Raw genomic sequence first — 26,496 nt, forward strand, 5'->3', positions numbered from 1 at the left:
AGGATCAGGTCCACCCCCGTGCATGTTTCTGAGAGCTTTGGCCTGGTGGACTTGCAGGAGGGCCATCGCATGCAGGGCGGAGGCAGCGCGTCCAGCCGCACTGTAGGCCTTCGCGTTGAGCGAGGATGTTGTCCAACAGGGCTTGGATGGGAGTACGGGGCAACCACACCAGGAGGTAGGGCTACCGGGGCATAGATGTTACGCAACTGCCCTATCGATCTGGGGAATCGCACCGTATCCGTGGCGCTCTCTGCCGTCGAGGGTGGAGAGAGTGGAGCGGGTGGCACCTAGACGAGCGGAGAGCGGGGCTCTCCACGTAAACGTCAGCTCACCATGCACCTCCGGGAAAAACGGGACCGGGGGGATGCAAGGCCGCGAACGGCGCGCTGCCCCCAGGAACCAATCATCCAACCGCGAAGGCTGTGGGGAGGACGGAGGTTCCAGTCGAACCCCACGCTCACGGCGGCCCGGGAAAGCATGTCGGACATCTGAGCGTCGGCCTCAGCCTGGGCCTGCTGGCCCGAATGCGGCAGTCCAGGGGAGTCCTCGGCATCAGACACCGCACTCTCCGATGCAGCGGCGAGCTCATCTGCTTTGGACTCGGGAGGATAGACGGCCGGGCCGTGAGGCGAGCCGCTATCGCCGCGAGCTTGGACGGGGACCAGCGAGCGTGTCGGGGAACGGGAGGTTCGCGGGAGGATAGATGGCCGGGCCGTGAGGCGAGCCGCTATCGCCGCGAGCTTGGACGGGGACCAGCGAGCGTGTCGGGGAACGGGAGGTTCGCGGGGGGCTACCCGGCGAAACCGCACCCGCTGCCGCCCCCAAATCGCCCCCAGCGCCAACCGCATCGTCCTCAATCCCGTGGGAAGAAGGAGCAATGCGGGGTGCGGCTGGGGTGGCTTGCCTTCTGTTGAAAGCAAGCCGCGACCGCAACGTGGTCATGGTCATGTTCTCGCAGTGAGAACATGAACAATCCACAAACGCCGCCTCGGTGTGATCGCGGCTTCTACCGCATCCAGGAACGACACAGGGGTGGAAGGGCATCTTGAAAAAGACGCGTCCTGAAAAGGACGTTCAACGCCGCTGTGTTTGCTCTTTTAGAGAAATTTGCTCTTTCAGGGAAATTTGCTCTTTTAATACACAGTGTGTGTGTGTGTGTCTGCGCTGTCGAAGCGCTCAGGGGCAACAATGCACGCCGTGCAAAGTAGGAGAAAGCTGCTGTTGTGCGCCGTCAAATCCAACAGCAAGCAGATCGTCAGAGAAACGGGAACGTTCAGGCTTCTGTATTCTCGCAGCAGACTGCAAACAGACCATCGGTTCCGAAGAAATTTTCTGACTAAACTTCTATATTTGCCCCGCTTAAATACCCGTATGCGGGGGCGGGGTATGCAAATACTGACTGCCAACTCTCATTGGCCCTTTTCAATAGGTCAGAGGTGAATATCAGCGCTCAAGAGAGACCCCTAGTGTCGCTCTCTCCACCTTGTGTCATGAGGCTTTATTATATTCTGTGAATGAGCATAAAGACCTGAAAAGTGTTTTTCAGAGGACATTAGGTAATTAGGACTGGGTAAGTTAGGACACCACTCACAGTAGCATCATTGTTTTGACATCAACATGACAAGGAAACTGACAACATTGATATAAACACAAACCAGGATGTAGCAAAATGAAAATCCCTTCTTTTTATCTCACTATAAAAGTCTATATTTGCTGCATTGTGACATAAATGATGTATTATGCACTTTATGATTTTGATTAATATAAAAGTATGAATAAGTGTATTTAGTATTTAGTTATTCAAGTTGTTAACTGCATATTAATGCGATTTAAAATTGTATTTATTAGTTATTAATGAACACCTTTGCAAACCATTAACAAAGGGAACATTCATGTAAAGTGTTAACAATCTATTTATTTGAGACTGCATTAATTAGTCAAAGGAATGTTTATTTCTGAAATGCAATACACAGTCAGGCTGTGAAGCAACAGCCAACAACAATCCACCCCACACACACATATCACCACCATCCCTTACACACACAGACCCATTCTGTGACTTGAAACATGCCATCATGGTGCATTTATTGTGTGAATGTGTGTGCACATGCATGTATGCAGGGTTGAGAAGGTTACTTTAAAATGTATTCCACTACTGATTACAGAATACATGCTGTAAAATGTAATTTGTAACGTATTCCATTAGATTACTCAAGGTCAGTAACGTATTATAAATACTTTGGATTACTTCTTCAGCACTGGCAGATTTTTTCACTTTTTCTGACTATAAACAAGTAAACAATGTAAGAAAATAAACATCACTGTAAAAATGCATTCTTTGAAAAAAGCCTAAATATCTTATGCAGTTTTGCTTCTCAAGAAAATGTATCTTGTTTTCTGGGTTTTTAGATATTATTTAAAGGAAAACAATGTTAAAATTTTATGAAGAATAAAATTTTTGCAGTACACCTTTTCCCTAATATAAAATTTCTCATTAGAGAAAAAAAGAGTATGCTCTAACGTGAATTTTCTTCATAGAGTGTATTATAAAATATAATCGCTCCTGGTAACAGATGCATGTAAAAGCAAGAAATAGCATTTTAGCTTAGCATAAAGCTAAATGTTCACATGACAATTTACAAAAGGTTAACTATTTTTTGCCACTCCAAACTTCAAAACCCCACAGAATGTACACAACAACAACCTTTCTGATTGTATGGGGTTTCTGTTCAAATAGAATGAGGCAGAAAATATATTATTTGTAGCTTTCTATACACTGTTAAAGGCTACATTGATTAGCATTTCCTGTAAAATACCTTAACCATATAAAACATCGGTAAGCCATGTAATCGTGTATTTATTGGATTTATGTTTCATCTGTCAAAGTGTTTCTGTTTTTTGTTAAGTTGTAGAAACATGATGTAGCTCCTCTAAGCTCCCAAGAGAAAGTTCTCCAATGACGTCATATCCACCTTTTCACTCACTCACAACAGTGTGAAATCACTCTGATAAATGACATCAAAAAAATCATAAGAAAGTGTTTCAACGTTGTTCAAAAGCTCCACGGATCACATCATTTATATGGATAAATGTTTGCCAACTGAATAGACTACATTTTAAATTTAAAAAATTCTATAAAAGACAAAGTTATCTCTTCAGTAATTAAAATACTTTTTGAATGTAACTGTATTCTGATTAGCAACTATTTAAATTGTAAATGTAGTGGAATACAGCTACTAATATTTAGCATTTTAAATATGTAATCCTGTTGCATATATTCCGTTACTCCCCAACCCTACATGCCTGTAAGTGTGAGTGCATGCCTGTATGTGTTTGTGTGTGTTTGATGTGTGTGTGTGTGTGTGTGTGTGTGTGTGTGTGTGTGTGCCAGCAGCCATGGCATAGCCCAGCCTCGCGAGGAATGGCAGTACTGAGTTGGAGGACGTGCTCAGAGTGAGAAAATCATGCTAATTGTTTGGGGAAGACTGTGAAAGTTAGACTCAAGATGAAGGCAGAAAAATGGGCTTTCTCTTGGTCAACAGCTGCTATTACAGCACCACTGCTCTTGATCCTTGCCGTTATGATTCACTCAGGTAAGAGTGTAGGGTAACTTTTTATGTTATGAGCACTGTATTGTTGGCTTTGAAGAAGAGCGATGGGGTGGGAGTGGCTGGACATTATACTGTAGAAACATTTGGAGAGCTTCATTATTGTATGTTTTGAATGAAATGTCTCATGCTATTCATGGATTTCAATGTCATTGTATACATGTCAAAGCATATGTCAAGCTGTTGGGGCTTTTGTAATTAATAGGCAGAAGAAAATAACAGTAAAATATGTTTTTATATATATATATATATATATATATTACATATATACATATATAAGTGTGGCTTAAGTGTCCAAATATTTTAGGGGGTGTTGACTTTGTAAATATGGTTATTTAGTCCTAGATATTACATGTATCTAAAATATCAGATATACCACATACAAGACATATTTTGAATATCCAAATGCCATTAGAGTGTGATTATTTTAACCCAGAAAGTTTGATAAGACCTATGATGTGATATTGTGCTTTGAATTGTCTCAATAAAAGGACCAGTATTACTAGTTTAGTGCCTTGCTGGATGCATTCAGCAGAGAGGAGATACAGTAACAGCACTAAGACTATGAGTTACTAGAAGGACTTCATATTGCTGTTTACAGCATAATGAAAACCTAGTAACATCCTCTGCATCATGACTACTTTGGAAGCTGTTTTGTGTTGTACAATTGGCCGATGTTGTCATCAGGAGCCCTGTGTGTCGCTTTTCATCTAATCATACTGATTGTTTGTTGCTCTGTGTGTCCTTTTCATGGGCTGCTAGGAATGAAATTGGGCTAAACAATACAAGCTTTTGTGTGCTCATCTCTGGCAGGCCTTTCGCACTGTAAGCTGTTACCAGGGAGATGGGCTGTTTCCAACAGGCTTGCTCCAGTATCTTTGGTCTGTTAGTTATCAGACAAATGGATAAGGAATCACTACTGCATTACACTGCATTTAATTACATTACATTATTTAAGCTCATTCTGAGATATTGATTACTAATTTCTCTTGTAAAATCCTTACAGATACAAAATTGTGAAGTGGTCAACCAAAATGTTTTGTTTTTGTTTTTTTGGTCAATGCCATTAAATAATAATACATAATACAATTTAATGACAGCAAATGAAATGAGTATAGAACTGATAAAATGTAATAATCAGTTATTCTCGGGGTCCTGGGTAGCTCAGCACGTATTGACACTGACTACCACCCCTGGAGTCATGAGTTAGAATTGAGGGTGTGCTGAGTGACTTCAGCCAGGTCTCCTAAGCAACCAAATTGGCTCAGTTGCTAGGGAGGGTATAGTCACATGGGGTAAACTCCTTGTGGACATAATTAGTGGTTCTCGCTCTCAATGGGGTGTGTGGTAAGTTGTGTGTGGATCACGGAGAGTAGCATGAGCCTCCACATGCTGCGAGTCTCCGCAGTGTCATGCACAACGAGCCACGTGATAAGATGAAGTGGAGGCAACTGAGACTTGTCCTTCACCACCCGGATTGAGGTGAGTAACCGCACCACCATGAGGACCTACTATGTAGTGGGAATTGGGCATTCCAAATTGGGCATTCCAAATTTTAATTAAAAAATTAAAATAATAAAAATGATCAATTATTTTACTTAATATTAACTCAAGTATTCTTAAAAAATACAATAAAATAGAAAGAAAACTAATGTTGTTTGTTATCTATTCAGGGCCCAGGCTGTCAGTAGATTTTGAATGCAAAAAAACACAATCTCTGTAAATCATCCAAACAGATACAGTTAACAGCCAATGACAAGAATCTAAAAATGATTGATTGGAGCTTTACTTCTCTGTTTCTCCTATCAACATGCTTACAGTGTGATCTGAGTCATCTAAAAGGAGCTGTCTAGGAAAAAAAATATTTTGAAGAAGGGTGTTTTGGGATATGCAAATTGTCTGGTATGTACTGTAGGTTTCAGTACTGCCCTGGCGATTGGATCTAGCAAGTATTACTGTGGCTTTTTTATGCAATAGATTACAGTGAAGTCAGAGAATGCAGTGAGAGACCTATTCAAATGAAACAGCTAATTTACACAGACAAGTTAAGTGCAGTCTTTCCTTTGAGTGGGGGAAAATAAATGATAAGGGTAACGCTAAAACAACCAACACTGATTGGCAGTCAATAACAGTACACTACCAGTCAAAATGTTTCTTAGGTCGGACTTACAAAATAATATTGAAGGAATAGTCTGGGTTCAATACAAGTTAAGCTTAAACGTCAGCATTTGAGCAATATTGTTGATTGCCTGAGAAAAGTATTGCAACTCATCCTGCCTTGTCTTTACAAAAAAAAACTAAAATGGAGGATACAGTGAGGCATTTACAATGGAAGTGAATGGGGCCAATATTTGGAGGGTTTAAAGACAGAAATGTGAAGCTTATAATTTTATAAAAGCACTTGCATTAATTCTTCTGGTTTTTGTGCAGTTAGTCCATGGTATGTGTAAATGGTGAGCATTTAAATTTGAAAGTTTAAGGGGTTTTTAACATGTTTAGAACCCATAATATTCCTTCAATCTTATAAATCAATTGTTTTACCTTCGAAGATTGTTGATGTTTCACAGGATGTGTTATGGGGGTGAACATCACCAGTTTGGAGACTGTAATCAGAGGGTCAGTGGGTGGAGAAGCTCTGCTCTCTGTCCGATATTCAAGCACCAGTCTGGATCCTCCTGTCATCAAATGGCAGCTGAAGAGGGACAAACCCATTACAGTGGTCCAGTCTATCGGCACAGAGATCATCGGTAACCTGCGGCCAGAATACAGAGACCGTATCCTTGTTTTTGAAAATGGCACACTGCTGCTCCATAACCTCAGACTGTCTGATGAGGGTACCTATGAAGTGGAGATCTCCATCACCGATGACACCTTCACTGGAGAGGGCAGCATAGAGCTGACGGTTGATGGTAAGATCCTAGGGTTTTTCAACAGGCGAAAGGTTTGGAGAAAACCAGAAATTGTAAAATCGTAATGGGTTAAATGATAAAACAGTGAGTTTGGAGATTATGTATTACTACCCTTACAAAACGGTAATGTCTCCTTATGACAACCTACCATGGTACAGTGATGGTATCAAATAATATGGTATTTTGAGATGTACAGTCGTCCCAAAAGGTATTTTTAAACCTAAGCCACAAATTAAAAATTTACACTATGACCAAAATAATGGGGACACCCAACCACCACATTCATATGTGCTTGTTGAACATTTCCTTTCAAAATCAAGGCATTAAGAAAATGACCCATCTCCAAACTGTTGACTCAGCGCTTGAAGCACACAAATTGCAAGAATGTCATTGTATGGAGTAGCTATAGGAAAGAGAGCTCATAAACAGAAACTACTGGAATAGCCAAACCCATTAATATGAAAGGGGTGTCCATAGACTTTTGATCATATATTGTTTGTGTATTGCATTAGATGACAAAACCAGTGTGGACAACAAACAAATGATACTAGACCTTCTCTCAGAGTTGACTTCTTTTCTGAATCATATTTGTAATAACTTTTGTAATAATTCGTCTCAAGGTGATTTTTAATGGACGTAAGTCAGCACCGTAACAACAGGTGTAGGGTTAAGATTTGCCTGATATAATGCATATATTCATAAAAATTCATTTTCTAATGCAGACTCCACTGATACCCTAAATAATCTGATTCATCCTGATCAATACTTTGCAGAGCCTATCTCAAAGCCATATATTCACATGGTCACCTCCTCTGTTCTGGAACTGACAGAGGATTTCATGCTCAACTGCACTCACGACACAGGAACCAAGACCACCTACAGCTGGACAAAAGGTGGCAAGCCATTACTAAATGAGACTCGCCTGCTCCTGTCCGCTGATCAGAAGGTCTTGAACATCACACGCGTTCAGATGGTTGATGATGATGTCTACAGTTGCATGGTGGAGAACCCTCTTGGTAGCATGAAAAGCCTGCCAGTCAGACTAACAGTTTACAGTAAGAATAAGGAACATTTAATGAATCATTCATTAAAGATACTGTATTGCACATTCAATGTCTTTTTATAAACTTAGCTGGGGTTTTTTTTTTTTTTTTGGTTCATTGATTCCTAAGAATCAAAATGACTGAAAAAATACTCTTGTTTCCAGAAAGGAGTTCCCTTTATATTATACTGTCCACAGTGGGCATCTTTCTCCTCATCACTCTTGTAACTGTGTGTGCTTGCTGGAGGCCATCAAAAAAGTAAGAACCTCTTTTTGTCCTCTCATTCCGTATTCTTTCTTACGTAAAGGAGTAGTTCACCAAAACACATTACACAGAACCATTATCTGGATCTGTATTTGCATCCATTGCAGTGGCATAATTATCTATATTTTTATTTGGATATAACCGGATGTGGGTGGGGCTTAAACTAAATGAAATCATATTAACTTCACAGACTCGTCATTGCATTGTAAATTTAGATATGTTTATTAAAAAACATCGCTTAAACCTTGTGTTTGTTTGATAATAAGTCTAACGAATATTTGTTTCTGCGCTGCGCACCTTAAACGTGGAAGGCCATCTGATTGAATCTTGAAATCATAGTTTGCTTGTAAAGTTTATACTTTATTCATATTGGCTTAACGGGCTTAATGGACATTGCATTGTCATTTTAGATATGTTTATTTAAAACATCGCTCAGTCTAACGATAATTTTTTCTATTATTCTGTAGAATTTGTTATTCGTTTTGAAGTCATTATTTGTGCCTTTCCGTATAAGGTTTTCGGCTTTGGGCATATCGCTGGTCATCTCACATCTCAAAAGACACAAAAAGGGCCATAATGGAACCTTAAAAGTAGTTTACTCATATGACTTTATATTTAAGTCTCCTGAATGTGATTTCTTTTTATAAAGAACATACAGAAAGTCGTTATTCACTGAAAATCTACCCCTCCGTGGCAGCTTTCAAATTGTCCTTTATGCATATTCAAACTTGAGTACCACGTATAAAAACAGCATACAGGTTTGGAACAACATGTGGGTGGGTAAATAATGAAATCATTTTCATTTGAATGGGAACTATTCCTTTATGTTAACATAAATATTGGTATGAATAAACATGTTATTGAAAAATACTTTCATTAGCAGATCAAAAAAGAAGAGGTCCAAAACTATGTTACCAAGATCCATTCCACAAAACCACCACATCATATATCATGACGTTAAGCCAGAGGGTACGTAATCAATTAATTATTCTCTTATTTCAAGACTTTCATGAAAGTTGTCATCCACTGGGCAAATATGCTTACTTGGATCCAACATTTTTGAGAATTTGGGTTCCTTGGGCAATTTAAAGTCAACATGAAATCTAAATGAACCCTCTTTACTCTCATAATATATGTTTCTGGTTGTATTGTAAATGATTCATTGGTACCCCCATGTAATCTTGCATCAAAATATAATGGCTGACGTCATTAAATACTCTTATTTTCCAACCCCTCCCTTCTAACCATCATAAAGAGACAACTTTTCAAAATACAGTCAATATCCAATAGATAAAAGTCCCTACATTGTTAATGTAACATTTTGGGAGTAAAATGGGCTGCAAATGCCATATTTTGTTGACTTTAAACAGCATACTGCACCTCCAGAACCCAATATGAAACATTATTCATTTCATATGGATCTGCCTTCAAAGTGTTGCCCAGAGGACTTTTCATTGGCAATAACATCACAGCATGTTATATGTATACATTGTAATGTGTTGTTGTTCATTTATATATCTAGATGATATCATCCCAATAATGACTGATCATGAGCGTAGGAATCCTGTATCACTCTACATCCTAAAAGAAAAGGTACCTATATTATGATATTATTATTTAGCTCACTCTCACGGCACATCCAAGTTTAAAAATAGACTTACAAAGAGATAAATAGTCCATTACCTCTACAGAGCTGTCTGTGATTCAGAGAGCTAAAGTTGAACCATCTTGGAGAGAGTGCTTCAAAAACAAGGATTTCTTTGTATTTTATATTAGTATTCATGTATTCACCACATATTCCAATATAGAATAGGCTAGGAGATTTGGGGGCATATTTTCACATTATAAGAATGACCAGATGTCTTGACAACACAAAAGTGCCCGATTATAATGAAAGCTTGTAGGCGTGTGCAGACTGTAAATGCATGCACTTTACAACCTTGGGATTCTCTTACTGGTGAGCCAACATGTGAAACATGCTCTTCTAAAGGAAGCTTGTGATTGGTTACAGTGCTCTACCTCAACCAAAAAACACATAGTAATAGAAACCTATAATGCAACAGGAGTAGACCTAAATGTAACGCTGAAAAAAAGAAATTATGATTAGTTAATCACAGCATCCATTTTTATATTATCTTACTAATTTTGCAGCCCTATGACACTGATATTAGATCCAAAGGGTGAATCTTACGAAGAAATGTCTGGGTCATATTTCACCACAAAATCAAAAAGAAAAAAATATTTAATAAATTTTACAAAAGGATTAAAAAGAGTAGACCCTACTTTAGGGTCATTAAGTTTTTTTTTTTTTTTTTTTTTTGCATTGTGACATTATTTTCATCATCAGAATTTTTTTGACAATCAGCATACATAACAGATGCTGTTGAAATGTAGTTCCTGTAACGTAATTTACAATTTAAATAAGTACAGTATCATTTTTCCCCACATTATTCAAATTACAGAGAAATACTTAGTATTTTATATTAATATTCATGTATTCACCACTTGACACCTTCAGGATTCTCCAACTGGTGATCCAACATCAACATGTGAAAGGTGCACCACTAATGGCAGCATCCCTCCAAGCTACAGCAGCTCCATGCCTCCTCCATCCGACGAGCCACCAGCACGCACCTCTCGCAGATACCCTCGCACTCCCACTAAATCTCCCCCGGCACACCGCCGCCGGAGGAAGGGACACAGCCAGAGCCCACCAGCCCCCTCTCCATCTCGTAGCCGAGGCTCCAGTCATTCTTCTCCACCGCCTGTGCCCTCTTCTCCAGCCAGAAAGCCTGAAGATTCATCCACCACTCCACAAGAAAGCAGAGGCTCTCCAAAAACATAGATGCTGATGTACAGACCAAGTCTGGTGAGCCCACATGCTGCAAAGAGACAAATATTGACCTGCACAAATACATTTGCATTAATGTATGTAAATACACAGTAGCCTATATGGTCCAAAGCATTACATTTCAGATTTGTTTTTCTTTGTTGAGACACTTTTTATTCAAATGCACTTTGTGAATGTTCAGTTTATCTAACATGGTAGGGTATGTTCCCTGTCAGAGATGCCTGGGTAATGAAATGTGATTATGTTGGCTTGACAAAGCAATTTTTCAAAATCCTAAACCCCACTCCTAGTGCGTTTAAGCTACATCCACAAAACTCAGAAATCAGCCAGATAACCCTAACAACCATCTAGTAACCACACAGAACACCTTAACAACCAGCTAGCTAGGCCTATATTCCTCAAACCTCAAATCTGTCATCAAATCACCTAATTTGGTGCTTATTCAAACTTCAAAATGTTGTACACTTCCAGGCAAGGCTTTGTCAAGCCAACAGTCAAAGTTTGTCTTGACAAACAAACTTTCCATGTCTGTTTTATTTTGGAAAATGTAAATGACAAGTAGAGTTCAAGAGTTGATCTGTAATGAAGATGGTAAATAAAATCTTGAGAAAGACCTGGAAACTTTCACTCATATGATGCGGTTTTGTGCAATGTTTCTCTCCTGATAATAATCTGGGCATTATGTAACCATGTCTCTCTAACTGAAGTTCATACTGTTCCTGAAAAGGCAGAGACAATGTGCTTGCTGATTCACACAAAACACACAGTGGGCTCCTTGTTAAGCATGGATATGGCCGTAGAGAGCAAGCATTGTCAAGGGTGCAGTCTGTTCTTGTGTTGATTCATACCCATAAATAATTGTATAAATTGAGGATAGAAACACAAATAACACAGTAAAACTGTACATTTTAATCCAGTTCTTTTTTACAACAAAAACAAACAAAAAAGCAACTGGCAGCTATTGTTCCCATAATAATTATATAAAAAATACAGTAAAATGTAAACAACTTTACAGAACAACCTGTACATTTTACAGTTTAAAACTGTTGTAATTTACATACACAAAAAAAAAAAAAAAAAATTTAACCAGTAAACCCAACAGCCCTTTTCTGCTGGGATGTAATTTTGATGCCTGTATATTTTCCGGTGCAGTACCATCGTTTATGTTATAAACAACTTAATATATTATCACATAGTTAATCACATAGTAATTCCAAAAGGGGATATGATGACATGAAGTTCATCAATAGTGTCTCTTCCAGGAGCAATGACCAATAAACATGCTCAGTGTAACTCACATAAACACTAAATACCATCAGGGTAACACATGTAAAATTTAAATAAAACAATAAACATTAAATAAACTACATAAAATAGAACACAGAACACTCTAAAGTACATAACTGATATAAAAAATTATAAGAAGCATATGTATTCCAATAAAATTTAATGAAATGTAATGGGTCACACAATAATTTACTCTAAAAAGTACATGTTTGAAAACATAATATACATTTTTGTCTTTAATTATATTGGAAAATAATACTATTTACACCTAAAAAAAATAATTTTAAAAACATTTTACCATAAAACTACTAAATTGCATTATTACATTACAGCCATGTCTTTTTAAATATATTAAAAATTTTTACCATATATGTTAAGGTAACTACTCACTAACCAATTTACGTTGTTCACAAATGGGTGTGTGCGGGCATGTAAGACGGCCTCTGTAGCACCCCCATTTTCACCTACAGTCACCAAACTTTCATAATTACAGTCATTAGGTCCGCCAAACAAGAAGTTGGTCATTTTTTATTTTTTGGATATTGTAGTCTCTGAACTTTTAAAAACTCCTCCTAGGTGATTCATGTGACTATCCCCACATTTAGACAATATTATGCCAAGATATTGAAGATGCTAAATTGCGAACAGATTTTGATATATGGAATGGTGTTGCCATGGCAAGGCATTAAATTGATGGCGAAAATTTGGAAACAGGAAGTGTCTCATATCTTCTGTGAGCAATGTGCGATTTTTGACTATTTTGGGTCATGCTCATAGCACCACCACCTAGCAGCAGCAAGTGTGGCTCTTAGAACAGACCTTAAAATAGTCTTCTTATATTTACCCTTATTGCTTCAAAATTGTTTAGAATAATGTCAAATGCCAAATACATGTTTCCATCTTAAATTGTTTTCCAAAAACCACTGGGTGGAAATGACCCATGGTGCTTGGGCCCATCATCGCTGCTTGCAGCTATGGTTATTATTATTATTATTCTTTTTTCAAAGTTTTCTGTACTTTGGGGGTGCTTAACATGCGTGAAAACTCTTGACATTTTTCACACACATCAGAGTCGTCTGGCATTAGGGCTGGGCTAAGTTGCAGGTGGGGGCGTGCAGGGGGGTCACTGTAGCATATTGGTAAATATAAAGTTCTCATAAAGCTGAATAAATTTCATATTCACAGTCATTTGCTACGCCCTACAGGAAGTCTGCCATTTTGGATTTTCTGAAAATCACAGGGACTTTACTTTTAAATACTCCTAGGGGATTCATGTGACTGGCACCACATTTGTGCAACATCATGCCAAGACATGTTAGATGATAAATTGTGAACATCCATCCATCCATCCATCGTCAACCGCTTATCCTGTGTACAGGGTCGCGGGGGGCTGGAGCCTATCCCAGCTAACATTGGGCGAAAGGCGGGGGACACCCTGGACAGGTCGCCAGTCCTAAATTGTGAACAGATTTTTGATATTTTGAATGGTGTCGCCATGGCGAAGCAATACATTTGTGGTGAAAAATAGGAAACAGGAAGTGCCTTATATCTTCTGTGTGAATTGTGAGATTTTGATAAATTCAGCTGTATGTTTGGTAATGAGGGTCACAGTCATAGCACCGCAAACTGGCAGCAGGAAGTATGTCACTTTTAACAGACTTTGCAACAACCCTCTTGTGTTTACATGAATTGCCTCAGAATTCTTTAGAATAATGTCAAGGCACTGCTGATGTTAAGGAATATGTTATATCTTAAATAATATAATTATTATTTGACAATGCTTTAATTGTTTGTATTCCTTTCTTTCTATGTTTGGGTGTTTTTGAGGCACTTGGCATGCTTAAAATTTCATGAAATTTTGCGCACACTTCAGAGTCATCGGTCATTAGGACTGTGTGAAAGATCGCACATAGGCATGAACGGGTAGCTCTGTAGTGCCCCCTTTGAAAAGGGCATGTAAAGCTCAGGAGGAAGTCAGACATTTTAGATTTTTTTTATATTTTTTTATAATATACTTTTTTTATATTCCTCTGAGGGTATTCATGAGACTGTCACCACATTTAGACAACATTATGCTAAGACATTGAAGATGATACATGTAACATAATTTTGATGTATATTGAACAGTGTTGCCATGGCAAGGCATTACAGTAATGGTGAAAATGGTAAACAGAAAATGTCTCATATCTTCTGTGGTCAGTGTGTGATTTAGATCAAAATTGAGACGGTGTTTAGTTTTGGGGGCTAATCATATGGATGTGACGGGTCATGGCCATAATACCGTCACCTGGAAGCAGGAAGTGTGGCTTTTACAACAGACTTTGAAATAGTCCACTTATATTTACTCATATTGCTTTGAAATTGTTTAGAATAATGTAAAATGCCAGATGCATGTGTCTGCCTTGCATTGTTTTCCAAAAGCCACCGGGTGGAAATGGACCAGTTGAGCATGGGGCTGTCATCACTGCTTGCTTCCTTTTTAATGTCTCAATATCTTTGCATTAAATTTAGTAATCCAACAGCAGAACAAAAGCTGTAAATATGTCCGTGGCAAATACTGAAAGGGCTTGTATATCTTTTTTTTTTTTTATTAAATTTTTTGGCACTTTTTGGCCTCTCAAGAAACAAAAAAGTTGAAAGACTTTTTCTACAGATTGGGTGAGAGCTTCCCCTCTCTTTTAGACTTTGCATTCAATTTAAAATATAAAACCAAGGTGCAAGACCTTTTCTCATAACTAATGTTTTAAGCTATTTTTGTGTTTACTTCTACTCAACTTGTCCCAGTGTCAGTATCAGAGTGAAGTCAGTTCCCTTCAAATTCACACAAGTATCCTAGCATTGTGGAGTTATGGAATACATGTAACAGGATTAAGTATAAGTATAAGTAATTATATTCCACTACAGTTACAATTTAAATCATCGGTCATTAGAATACAGTTACATTCAAAAAGTATTTTGATTTGCATTTTATTGTTATTTGTTTCATTTAATATTTAGTCCTTTCAGATGGAAAACATTTATACATATAATTGATGCGATCCAAAGTGCATTTGAACAGCACTGAAACACTTTCTTATGATGTGTTACATTCATACGAGCAGACAGAGAAGTAAGTTTGGAGCAGAAGAAATAGAAATAAACCTTGTGTAAATTGTCAGCTTTATGCTAAGCTAAAATGCTATTTCTAGCCATTTTACGTGCACATGTTACCAGACACGATCATATTTTTTTATAAAGAAAACTTTAGATCATAATAAAAAATTCTAGTAGCCTAAGACCTTTGATGTTAGGACAAAAATCGTATTCTTGATAATAATCTTTGTATTGTTTTCCTGTAAAAATATATAATATTCCTTAAAACTATATCAATTAAATTTAGCTTGTTTTAGAAACAAATCCGCATAACATATTTAGTTTTTTCAGAGAATGTATTTTTAACATGTGTATTTTGTCTTACTGTACTGGCAGAGTTTTTATAGTCAAAACAAGTGAAAAAATCTACCAGTGCTGAAGAAGTAATCTAAAGTATTTAGAATACATTACTGACCTTGAGTAATCTAACGGAATACGGTTTAAAACAGGTATAGGATTAAATAATAATAAACGTGGAACAAAAAAGTGCCGGTATTCTTTTCCCCATCGAACTCAAATTGAAAAGCACAGCAGGCGTGGCCAAATTGCTACACCATTTGAATGACGCCCTTTTAGACGAATGAGGTCTTATCATTTTACAAGCAGTAGCCAATTCGAAACGGGCGGGTCTGAAAATGGGTGAGCTTCTTTTAGCGTCATTGACAACGGAGTTACAGGAGTTATTACGCTAGAAAGATGAAAACGTTTTAAATTGCTCTGCATTTCGACGAAACACTCTTGCGTTAGTATAAGAAGCTGTGCTTTTTTTCTCTCAATGGATTGATCTAGTTATGGTCTGTAAACACTAGAGTGACCACTGACTGTGAGTTATCTACAGCAGCGAGTGTTGTGAGAAAATGAATCAACCTAGGACAGCTAGAGAAAATGTCTTCTCTTCGATAGCACAAAGAAACATCGTAAAAGACAATAAAAAGATAACTTCAGGAAACAGAAGAAAGGCCAAACATGTGAAGGTTTTGGCAGAGAGGAATGCGACTGTGGTGCCTGTGGGCGCTTGGGTAGAGAGTGCAGATGAGTGTCAAGAGCATCCCGGGGTAAGATATCGCAATGAGCTGTAACTGAAGCATGGTGCTCACAATGTCAGTTATAGGCCTACTTGCAGTGGTCAACGTCCAAGTCTGAGACCACATTGAAAAATGTAATTTATTTAAACCTGGAAATAAACAAAGAAGTTTTCATATTTGAACACTTTAAATTATAGAAAAGTTCTATTGTAAGATGAAGTAGAAATATTTGGGATGTTTCACTATTTCCATTTGCACTGCACTGTGTCTAGGTCTAATATCAAATTGGTGAGCAAATTTGTAACACTGAGGATATTAAAGGAATATTCCTGGTTCAAAGTTAAGCACAATCAACAACATTTGAGGCATAAGTAATTCACCACAAAAATTAATTTTGACTCGTTCCTACTTTTCTTTAAAAAAGCAATGAGGCTCTTACAGTGGAGGTTAATGGGGGGCCAATCAGTAAACATTAAAATACTCACTGTTTCAAAAGTATAGACACAAGACGTAAACAATATGTGTTAACATGATTTAAGTGTGATAAAATCACTCACTAACCTATTTTGTGTAAAGTTGTAAACACTGTAATTCCACTAAAATGATGATTTAAACAACTTTGCTGCTCAAATAATACACGAGTTTTAACAGAAGAATGAATGTTAGTGCTTTTATAAAATTACAAGCTTCACATTTCTGCCTTTTAAACCCTCCAAAAATTGGCCCCATTCACTACTATTGTAAGTGCCTTACTGAAACTTCACCTGTAACCTTACACTTTGTCACAAATGCTGTCAGTTGAGCTTAACTTAGATTGAACCTGGAATACTAAGTTAACTCCTTTCTACAAAAGGTCAGATTTTTTTTGTTTATTAAAGTAGTAAATTAAAGCATTTTCACTAGTGGTCTCAGACTTTTTTACACTGATGCATGTATGGCGTAGTGTAACTAACCATATGTGTGAGACAGATTCGTGCCGTGCTCACAGAAGAGCTTCTGGAAGAGACCCGACGAGAGAAAGAAGACAGTCTGCGCAGATTCCAGGATGCAGTTCGCAAACGGGTCTCTCAGCAGGCCCGTCTGCGCAAGCAACAGCAGTTGCTGAAATCATACGAGACCGTAAGAAATGTTTGTTAATGGGACAGTTCTGTAATTTACTCACCTTCATGTTGTTTCAAACCCCATATGAATTTCTGTCTTCCATGGGACACAAAAGGAGATGTTAGTCAGTATGACGGTCTCAGTCACCATTCACTTTCATTGCATATGGAAGTGAGTAGTGAATGAGGCTGTTATTCTGCCTATCATCTCCTTTTATGTCCCATGAAAGAAAATTAGAAAAGGTTTTTGGAACAACAAGAGGCTGAGCAAATGATGACGGTACGATTCTTTTAATGAGTAACAGAAGATGGTTTTATTGTTTGATTATCAAACACTATCTTAGATATTTGACTTGCAGGCCAGTGTAATGTCCAAATTTGTCCACTCTCAGAATTTAGCACAGTGATGGCAATCATTGTCGCATTTGTGTGAAGCTATCTTCATTTTTTTAGGTTGAATGCGCGGGTAGAGTATTTCAACAAACCAGCAAAGCAGCCCAGAACCTCACACCTCAAAAAAATCTGTTCCCCTTCTGGGCACATGGGGAGCTAGCTATTTGCAGTCCTAACTCTCGCTGTGCCAGTGATCAGCTGTCGTCTGTCATCTCCAGTCAACATACACATCATGTAGGAGTATTTACTGTGTCACAGTACGAGTCATTTGCATTGACATGGATTAAACTGTATACATGTTTTTGGCAATATCTAGATGTAAAATGCTAATTTCTTGTCACTTTTTCCAGGTCAGCAAAGTCATGAAGCAGGTGAGGCACAGACTAGCTGCCTGTCAAACCATGCAAGATGGAGATGAATTATCACAGCTACCTGGTGGGATATGGAAAATATCGCCAGCAAGGGATGTGAGTCATGCATGATTCATTTTCTGGGACTTTGGCCTGTGTCTTATTTTTAATATATTTGCCTTTTGTTACAAACAGAAACCTGAATCACACATTTCAGGAGATGAGAAGGATTATACTGAAGGTGCAAATGATGCAGGAGAGGAAAATGAGCAGGATGAGTTTCCACTGGCAGGACAACATGATCAGCTTTTTCATTTAAACTGCCAAAGAAACAAAACAGTAACATTTCAGAATGATATGGTGAGACAATCTTCTGTTGGCAAAGTCTACATTTTTTAGCTAATTATAGTGTTTTCTGTCATGAACACTCCAGTGTTCTAGCACGCTGGTCTATAGAATTAATTTAAGATGTATCAGCCTTTAAAGAAATAGTTCAACCAAAAATGTATCTTATAAAACAGTTCTGTCATCATTTACTCACCCTCATGACATCCCAGATGTGTATGACTTTCCTTCATTTGCTGAAGTCAAACAGAGATTTTTGGAAGAATATTTCAGCTCTGTAGGTCCATACAATGCAAGTTAATGGTGGCCAGAACTTTGAAGCTCCAAAAATCATATCAAGGCAGCATAAAATAATCCCTACAACTCCTGTGTGTAAATCCATGTCTTCTGAAGTGAAAAAGGACTTGAATATTGATTTGTTTCTCAACCACACCTATCATATAAATTCTGAAGACATGGATTAAACTACTGGAGTCTTATAGATCACTTTTATGACTCCAGTGGTTTAATCCATGTCTCCTGAAGCAATTTAATCGGTTTTGGGTGAGAACAAAAGGTAACTCCTTTTTCACTATAAATCCTTGTTTCAAGCATGATTACACTTCCTAGCACTATCTAGCGCTCTTCGCATGCTACAAGCACTATGCAAGTGTGAAAGTGGAGATTTATATTAAAAAAGGACTTAAATATAGATTTTTTTTTTTTTTTTCAATCATATCACTTCTGAAGACATGGATTAAACTACTGGAGTTTTATAGATTACTTTTATGCTGCTTTTATTTGCTTTTTGGAGCTTCAAAATTTTGGACCCTGTTGATTTGCATTGTATGGACCTACAGAGCTGAAATTTCCTTCTAAAAATATCTGTTTGTGTTCTGCAGAATGTAAGTCATACACATCTGGGATGGCATGAGGGTGAGAAAAAGATGAGATATTTGTTTTCATTTTGGGGAACTATCTTTTTAATGGTCTTGTAAAAAAAAAACAAATTGTGGTTTGTTGCTTAAATGATCCCTTCTGGTCCAAGCACGCACTTGGCTAGAATATGCTATAATGTGGACTAGACGTTATGCAAACAGTAAAAAGTGTCTTGCTCTGAAGGCTTATCTCAACTTCAAATGTGGCTCGCCATCTGAATCAGATTTTGACACAATATGATGTTTTACAAAACTGCCTTTGATGTTCATGTACTGTATATGTGTTGGTTTGACTTCAGGCAGATGAGAAGAGGTTCAGAGAGCCATATCTAACTGGATCCTGTACAGACTACAGATCTGCCCAAGTGCTGTGGCCACATGAAAATCAGGAAGAGCTAAAGAGGCAGGTAGGGAATCACACCTTATTCAGCTTGGTGTCTCCTCTTTAAACTTTTGTCAGGTAGTCGGTTGTATATTTTCTATTATTAGAGACATGCTAAACTTATTTGAATGAAGAAACAAAGATGTTGATCAATGTTGTCTTCAATGTCTTTACTACTTTGTAAGCATAGTATGCAACTAAAAAGAAAAACAGATTCACATGTATAGTTTTTTTATTTTATTTTTTAAGTTGCACAGTTGTTTTAAAGGACAAACTTCATTGTTTTAGAGGCAGTCTCAGTTCCTCATGCATCGTCGACTCTTTATGGACATTGAGAGAGAGCAAGTGAAGGAGCACCAAAAATACAGGAAACATCTGAAGAAAACTGCTAGGTTGAACCTCACCACATGCTCACGAGACTCTTACATTTACATGTTCCTAAACTGACTGCTACTTAAAAGTCCCAACACTGTCTATTTCCATCCCTTTTCGCATGATTGTTGCTCACTTCTCTTTTGTTTTCTCTTCTGAACTAGTCAGGCTATGATGCACAGAAATTTACTTGACTGGCTAGTTTCTGTAAAATGATTGAGGTCTGAAATACACTACCAATCAAATTTTCGACACACCCACTCATTTACTTTTTTGAATAATAGAAAAGACATCAAAACTGTGAAATAACACAAATGGAAATGTGGAAATTATGTAGTGACCAAAACTGGTATACAAATTAAAACGGATCCATTTGATTAAAAAAAAAAATACATTTAAAGGGAGAATTCCCCCAAAAATGGAAATGCTCTCATTATTTAGTCATGCATCCCAGATGTGTACGACTTTTTTTAAAAGAATATTTCAGCTCTGTAGGTCCATAAAATGCAAATGAATGGGGTCAAAAAAATGCATAAAGTCAGCATAAAAGTAATCCATGTCTCCTGAAGCTCTTTAATCGGTTTTGGGTGAGAACAGAACAAAATGTAACTCCTTCTTCACTATAAATCCTTATTTCAAGCTTGATTACTCTTCCTAGCACCATCTAGTGCTAGTGTAATCAAGTTTAAAATCATGATTGTGCTTAGATAGAGACTGCTATGGCAGGATGTATAGTGAAAAAGGAGTTGTATTATGGTCTGTTCTCACCCAAAAATAGATTGACGACATGGATTGTCGTATGGATTACTTTTATGCTGCATTTATGTGCTTTTTGGAGCTTCAAAGTTCTGATCACCATCCACTTGCATTGTATGGACCTGTTGAGCTGAAATATTCTGAACTATTCCTTTAAGATCATGAGAAACATGAATTCAGTTAAGTGTGTTAAGACTGCCAAGAACTTAATGTTGAGCCTTAAATTATGCCATCTTTGCTTAGAAACGGAGTAATTTTGTGCTGTGTGTAGGATTAAGAATGAAAAAGAACAACTCAGGAAAGCAGAGGAGATGAATATGGAGAGGCAGCGACAGCAGGAAGAACAAATAAAGGGGATGGCTGAGAGGGAGCGTTTGATTTTGGAGCGATTAAGACTAGATGAGGAGGAGGCGGCGGCAGTGGAGGTAGAGAGAAGACACGGGACAAAGAGAATTAAAGAAACTAAAAGGTATATACATTAATCATCCAGTATGAATGATCTTGTTATGAGTATGTTCATCATTGCACTTACCTTACTGTAAACACAGCATCAAATCTGTTGTTCTACATCGTAAACATGATGATTTTTTTTAAATGCTATGATGGCTTCTGTTCTTGTGTTTTTTGACAGGTATGTTGATGCCGTGCAGGCTCTAATAAAAGAGAAACTGGAGAAGGATAAAGTAGAGCTGCCCCCTCTTTGTTGCTGTGGAGATACTTTCTGGGATTCCCATCCTGAGACCTGTGCCAACAACTGCGTCTTCTACAACAATCCAAAAGGTGAATTGCTTGTTGTGGTGGAAATTCTGTAATAAAAGTCTCAGAGACTGAGGTGCCTTTCTAATAAGTATTTAATAAACACACTTGTAAGTGGACTCATTCTCAGGTAATTACTTAGTATATAGTATTAACATTTCTATTACACTTGTTTAGACAAAAATGGCATTCAATTGTTTTTATTTTATTATTAAACATGTATGACATGCAAGAAGAGAGAATTCAGTCGCTCCTTAAAGTTGGGCTCAGTGAGATAATTGCTAAACCTTTAAACCGAAAGAAATGCATGCTTAAAAGTCATGTACACTCACATGAGATGATGACTCTTAGAGAAAAAAGCTGCTTTATTTTGCTGGGTGCACCATTTGAATTCTAGAAAAGTCTTCTAAACTGTGAAATAACACAAATGGAAATGTGGGAATTATGTAGCGACCAAAATTGGTATGAAAACCAAAACTTAAGTGCCTTTAGATTCTTTAGATCAAAAGCTTTTTTTAAAAGGATAGTTCAACCAAAAATGAAAAGGTTCTCTTCATTTATTCGGACTAATGACATCCCAGATGTGTATGACTTTTTTCCTTCTGTTGAATACACAAAGATTTTTAGAATAACATTTCAGCTCTCTATGTCCATAAAATGTTAATTAATGGGGTCAAAAAAATGAAGCTCCAAAAAGCTCATAAATGCAGCATAAAAGTGATCCATAAGACTCCCTGAGCACTGCCATGTTCGATTTACAGTCAGGTCCATAAATATTGGGACATCGACACAATTCTAATCTTTTTGGCTCTATACACCACCACAATGGATTTGAAATGAAACAAACAAGATGTGCTTTAACTGCAGACTTTCAGCTTTAATTTGAGTGTATTTACATCCAAATCAGGTGAACGGTGTAGGAATTACAACAGTTTGTATATGTGCCTCCCACTTTTTAAGGAACCAAAAGTAATGGGACAGATTAACAATCATAAATCAAACTTTCACTTTTTAATACTTGGTTGCAAATCCTTTGCAGTCAATTACAGCCTGAAGTCTGGAACGCATAGACATCACCAGATGCTGGGTTTCATCCCTGGTGATGCTCTGCCAGGCCTCTACTGCAACTGTCTTCAGTTCCTGCTTGTTCTTGGGGCATTTCCCTTCAGTTTTGTCTTCAGCAAGTGAAATGCATGCTCAATCGGATTCAGGTCAGGTGATTGACTTGGCCATTGCATAACATTCCACTTCTTTCCCTTAAAAAACTATTTGGTTGCTTTTGCAGTATGCTTCGGGTTTTTCCATCTGTACTGTGAAGCGCCGTCCAATGAGTTCTGAAGCATTTGGCTGAATATGAGCAGATAATATTGCCCGAAACACTTCAGAATTCATCCTGCTGCTTTTGTCAGCAGTCACATCATCAATAAATACAAGAGAACCAGTTCCATTGGCAGCCATACATGCCCACGCCATGACATTACCACCACCATGCTTCACTGATGAGGTGGTATGCTTTGGATCATGAGCAGTTCCTTTCCTTCTCCATACTCTTCTCGTCCCATCACTCTGGTACAAGTTGATCTTTGTCTCATCTGTCCATAGGATGTTGTTCCAGAACTGTGAAGGCTTTTTTAGATGTTGTTTGGAAAACTCTAATCTGGCCTTCCTTGTTTTGAGGCTCACCAATGGTTTACATCTTGTGGTGAACCCTCTGTATTCACTCTGGTGAAGTCTTCTCTTGATTGTTGACTTTGACACACATACACCTACCTCCTGGAGAGTGTTCTTGATCTGGCCAACTGTTGTGAAGGGTGTTTTCTTCACCAGGGAAAGAATTCGTCGGTCATCCACCATAGTTGTTTTCCGTGGTCTTCCGGGTCTTTTGGTGTTGCTGAGCTCACCGGTGCGTTCTTTCTTTTTAAAAATGTTCCAAACAGTTGATTTGGCCACACCTAATGTTTTTGCTATCTCGCTGATGGGTTTGTTTTGATTTTCAGCCTAATGATGGCTTGCTTCACTGATAGTGACAGCTCTTTGGATCTCATATTGAGAGTTGACAGCAACAGATTCCAAATGCAAATAGCACACTTGAAATGAACTCTGGACCTTTTATCTGCTCCTTGTAAATGGGATAATGAGGGAATAACACACACCTGGCCATGGAACAGCTGAGCAGCCAATTGTCCCATTACTTTTGGTCCCTTAAAAAGTGGGAGGCATACAAACTGTTGTAATTCCTACACCGTTCACCTGATTTGGATGTAAATACCCTCAAATTAAAGCTGAAAGTCTGCAGTTAAAGCACATCATGTTCGTTCATTGTGTCATTTAAAATCCATTGTGGTGGTGTATAGAGCCAAAAAGATTAGAATTGTCGGCCGGCAGAATATTACTCAATTTATCTTAATAAACTCCTGTATCAGAATGCTTTCACTCATGAAATAAATGAATGATGGCTATCTGCGTATATCTAATTTCTTCAATGGCATCAGTAACTGGAAACTTTTGCTCTTGTGTAATGCTGCATTTACACCACTAGGTGTCAGAGCAACATAAACAAAACATACTGAGTGCACTAGGGGTGAGTAAAAAAATAGATTTCCCAATGCATCACAATCTTCATTTGAACAATCTCAATATCGATTCTTAAATCACAAGATCAGTCTTTTACTCTATGAGCAACCCTCCACTACAATGAGTGGAAATAACTTGCATTAGCAACCAAATTTTGTGCTTTGCGACTAAAATGTATTTTGGCAACTGACAGGTAAATGTTAACATTTCACTCAGCAGTAATTGTGTATTATTGTGGTGGAGTATTCAGCATCGACATCTTTTCACATCGTGTTGAGAGTAAAAGTTATTCCGTGTAATGTGTGTCCAAAGAAGAGATCCACGCGACCCATTTGTCATTGAATAATGTCTCTTCAAAAACAACTAAAAAGAAACATTTAATTCTAATCACACATAGGGCAGATGAGATGCACCATTCGAGTCCTCTCTCGTTAACATGCGCTCATTTAAAGACTCCATTTACAGAAATGCCGTCTTTCTTAAAGGGACAGAGCAGGTTTTAACACATGTTCAACCAATCATTGTAAATACCTGTACATAGTACAAATTATGTTATTAAGCCATAAACGTATAGCAAAGAGTTTATATGCAATATCATATTTATTGATTGAATACATGGATTTGTAAATTTTTAAAGCTATAATGTGACCAAAATGATGAAAAACAAATAAAATATAAAGTTATTATTTTTGCAATGTACCTAATTCGAAGGTCCACCTGTATAATTAACAGCATTGGCTGGATGAGTATTCCTTTCAACTGTAAGCAAAGGGGACATAATTACTGAAATATACCCACATTAAGCAATATAGAATCACATTTATGTGGTATTGCGCTCAGATGCCTCACCTACAGTGAAATCTCATTAGTCCAAAATCCTGCTCAACATAATTGTTTACTCCGATACTTTAAATATGTTATGATTGGCTGTGATTTGTGTTGCGTCCAGCAGCATTTTCGCTTTTAGTGTGAACAGGCAAATCATTTTTTGCTGGCACCTTGTCACGTCGCACCTAGTTAGGACACAGTGTTACTCACAGTAGCATGACTTGACAATCAGTACGTGCGGGGTCTCTTTTGTTTTTCCATATTCCATGACATGTCTTAACCTATGAGTATTTTTACAAGACGTTTTGAAGCGGAATCATGGATTTAATTTATCATAGATGCAGCCTTACTTTATAAGAAGAGCAACCAGTTATTCAATCATTTTGAATATTTTCTTGGCCACTTTGCCCTACTTTTCTTACATTGGCCAGGTTTTGTAAATTGAAAAATGTGCACTCAAGCACTTGTTAAATGTATATATTGGTAATATGTTTAATTTTTTTTTTCTCCCCTGGCAGCATATGCTCAAGCTCTGCAGTCTGTCCTGCTAAGCTGTGACATGAAGGAAATGGGTCTTGAACAGTATGCCTCTACGCACATCCATTTTCAAAGGAAATGATTTGTTGTCATCTCTTGAGACATTAATAAAAATTAACACGTTTTAAAATTGGACCGCCACAAGTGTTATATGGCATTTACTTACTGTGTACATGGTGTGACATTTTCTGATTGTTTTTTAAATAAAACAAAATACCTCAATGTGACATTTTTAATGTTTTCCTTAATAAACTTGTATTTGATCTATCTTATAACTGCTGTACATTTTGAGAATAAATCTTATTGAAATGAACTACCATAATAACAGTGTTGGGTGTAATTGGATTACAAAGTAATAAGTTACTGTAATCGAATTACTTTTAGACACAAAATTAGTGTAATGCATTACATGTTTTAATTCTTGTAATCAGATTACTGTTACTGATGTTCAATACAAGTAATTTCTTTTAAGTAAATTACTTGGTTTACAAATTTTTCTAAAATAAATGTACATGTATATATATGTACGTCTGTTTGCGTTTCTGTGACAGCTGAAGAGTGCGACAACGAACAAGAAAGAAAATAGACATTTTGAATTTGAGTAGAAAAACAAATTGAATTGTTTTAGAAAGTAACTTAAAAGTAAATAGTAATGTGATTGCTTTTTCAATGAAATACTCTATAAAGTAATCTGATTGTAATTTTAGAGATGTAGTTAGTCATTTGTAGTGGATTACTTTTTTAGTAATTTACCCAACACTGCAAAATTATCATATAAATGTTTTGCTAGCATTTATTTTTTGTGTGAAAATATGTGGCTTAACCACTGTAACTCACACAATGACTTATTCTCTACATTACATTCATGGACTTCTCTTTTAAATACAAAAACGTTTGACAAGGTTGATTGTTCTTCTCTTGAATGATAGTCAATGTAAACCACACGTTTTGTCCGTAAGTGTCTCTGGAAATAAGGAAGTGTTAATTTCCTTTTCAGACTCAGTCCTAATTTCCAGTCAAAATGTTATTTTAGTTTGAAATATAACATTTTGTAATGGAAACAAGCA

General features: G+C 37.5%; 2 protein-coding genes across 3 annotated transcripts; both read left to right on the top strand.

The window, feature by feature from the left end:
- The first annotated feature begins 3,421 nt into the window (after nt 1-3,421).
- Nucleotides 3,422-11,295, top strand: hepacamb (hepatic and glial cell adhesion molecule b). 2 transcript variants are annotated; one of them, XM_052106978.1, is made up of 7 exons: nt 3,422-3,593; nt 6,176-6,517; nt 7,291-7,572; nt 7,725-7,818; nt 8,705-8,793; nt 9,347-9,417; nt 10,343-11,295. In XM_052106978.1, exons 1-7 carry the CDS (start codon nt 3,506-3,508, stop codon nt 10,667-10,669), a joined length of 1,293 nt encoding a protein of 430 aa, XP_051962938.1. In that variant the 5' UTR covers nt 3,422-3,505; the 3' UTR covers nt 10,670-11,295. The 2 variants fall into 2 exon arrangements, with proteins under 2 accessions (XP_051962938.1, XP_051962947.1); XM_052106987.1 differs by having other exon boundaries at nt 8,708-8,793.
- Nucleotides 11,296-15,758: 4,463 nt separating this feature from the next.
- ccdc15 (coiled-coil domain containing 15) lies at nt 15,759-25,701 on the top strand. Its single transcript, XM_052108863.1, has 10 exons — nt 15,759-16,149; nt 17,089-17,238; nt 17,673-17,846; nt 17,963-18,079; nt 18,158-18,322; nt 19,524-19,631; nt 19,895-19,998; nt 21,006-21,203; nt 21,366-21,514; nt 25,411-25,701. The coding sequence occupies exons 1-10, from the start codon at nt 15,952-15,954 to the stop codon at nt 25,509-25,511; spliced, it is 1,464 nt and encodes a 487-aa protein (XP_051964823.1). The 5' UTR covers nt 15,759-15,951; the 3' UTR covers nt 25,512-25,701.
- Nucleotides 25,702-26,496: the final 795 nt, after the last annotated feature.

Source organism: Xyrauchen texanus, chromosome 3, assembly GCF_025860055.1.
Source record: "Xyrauchen texanus isolate HMW12.3.18 chromosome 3, RBS_HiC_50CHRs, whole genome shotgun sequence".
NCBI classification, from domain to species: domain Eukaryota; kingdom Metazoa; phylum Chordata; class Actinopteri; order Cypriniformes; family Catostomidae; genus Xyrauchen; species Xyrauchen texanus.

Excerpts from the sequence above, each read along its gene's own strand:
- hepacamb (XM_052106978.1), top strand. The coding sequence starts at position 3,506 with ATGAAGGCAGAAAAATGGGCTTTCTCTTGGTCAACAGCTGCTATTACA. Across the intron at positions 7,573-7,724 it reads AGTCAGACTAACAGTTTACA|AAAGGAGTTCCCTTTATATT; the intron begins GTAAGAATAAGG and ends TCTTGTTTCCAG. Across the intron at positions 9,418-10,342 it reads TCTACATCCTAAAAGAAAAG|GATTCTCCAACTGGTGATCC; the intron begins GTACCTATATTA and ends TGACACCTTCAG.
- ccdc15 (XM_052108863.1), top strand. The coding sequence starts at position 15,952 with ATGAATCAACCTAGGACAGCTAGAGAAAATGTCTTCTCTTCGATAGCA. Across the intron at positions 17,239-17,672 it reads TGCTGAAATCATACGAGACC|GTTGAATGCGCGGGTAGAGT; the intron begins GTAAGAAATGTT and ends TCATTTTTTTAG. Across the intron at positions 18,323-19,523 it reads TAACATTTCAGAATGATATG|GCAGATGAGAAGAGGTTCAG; the intron begins GTGAGACAATCT and ends GTTTGACTTCAG.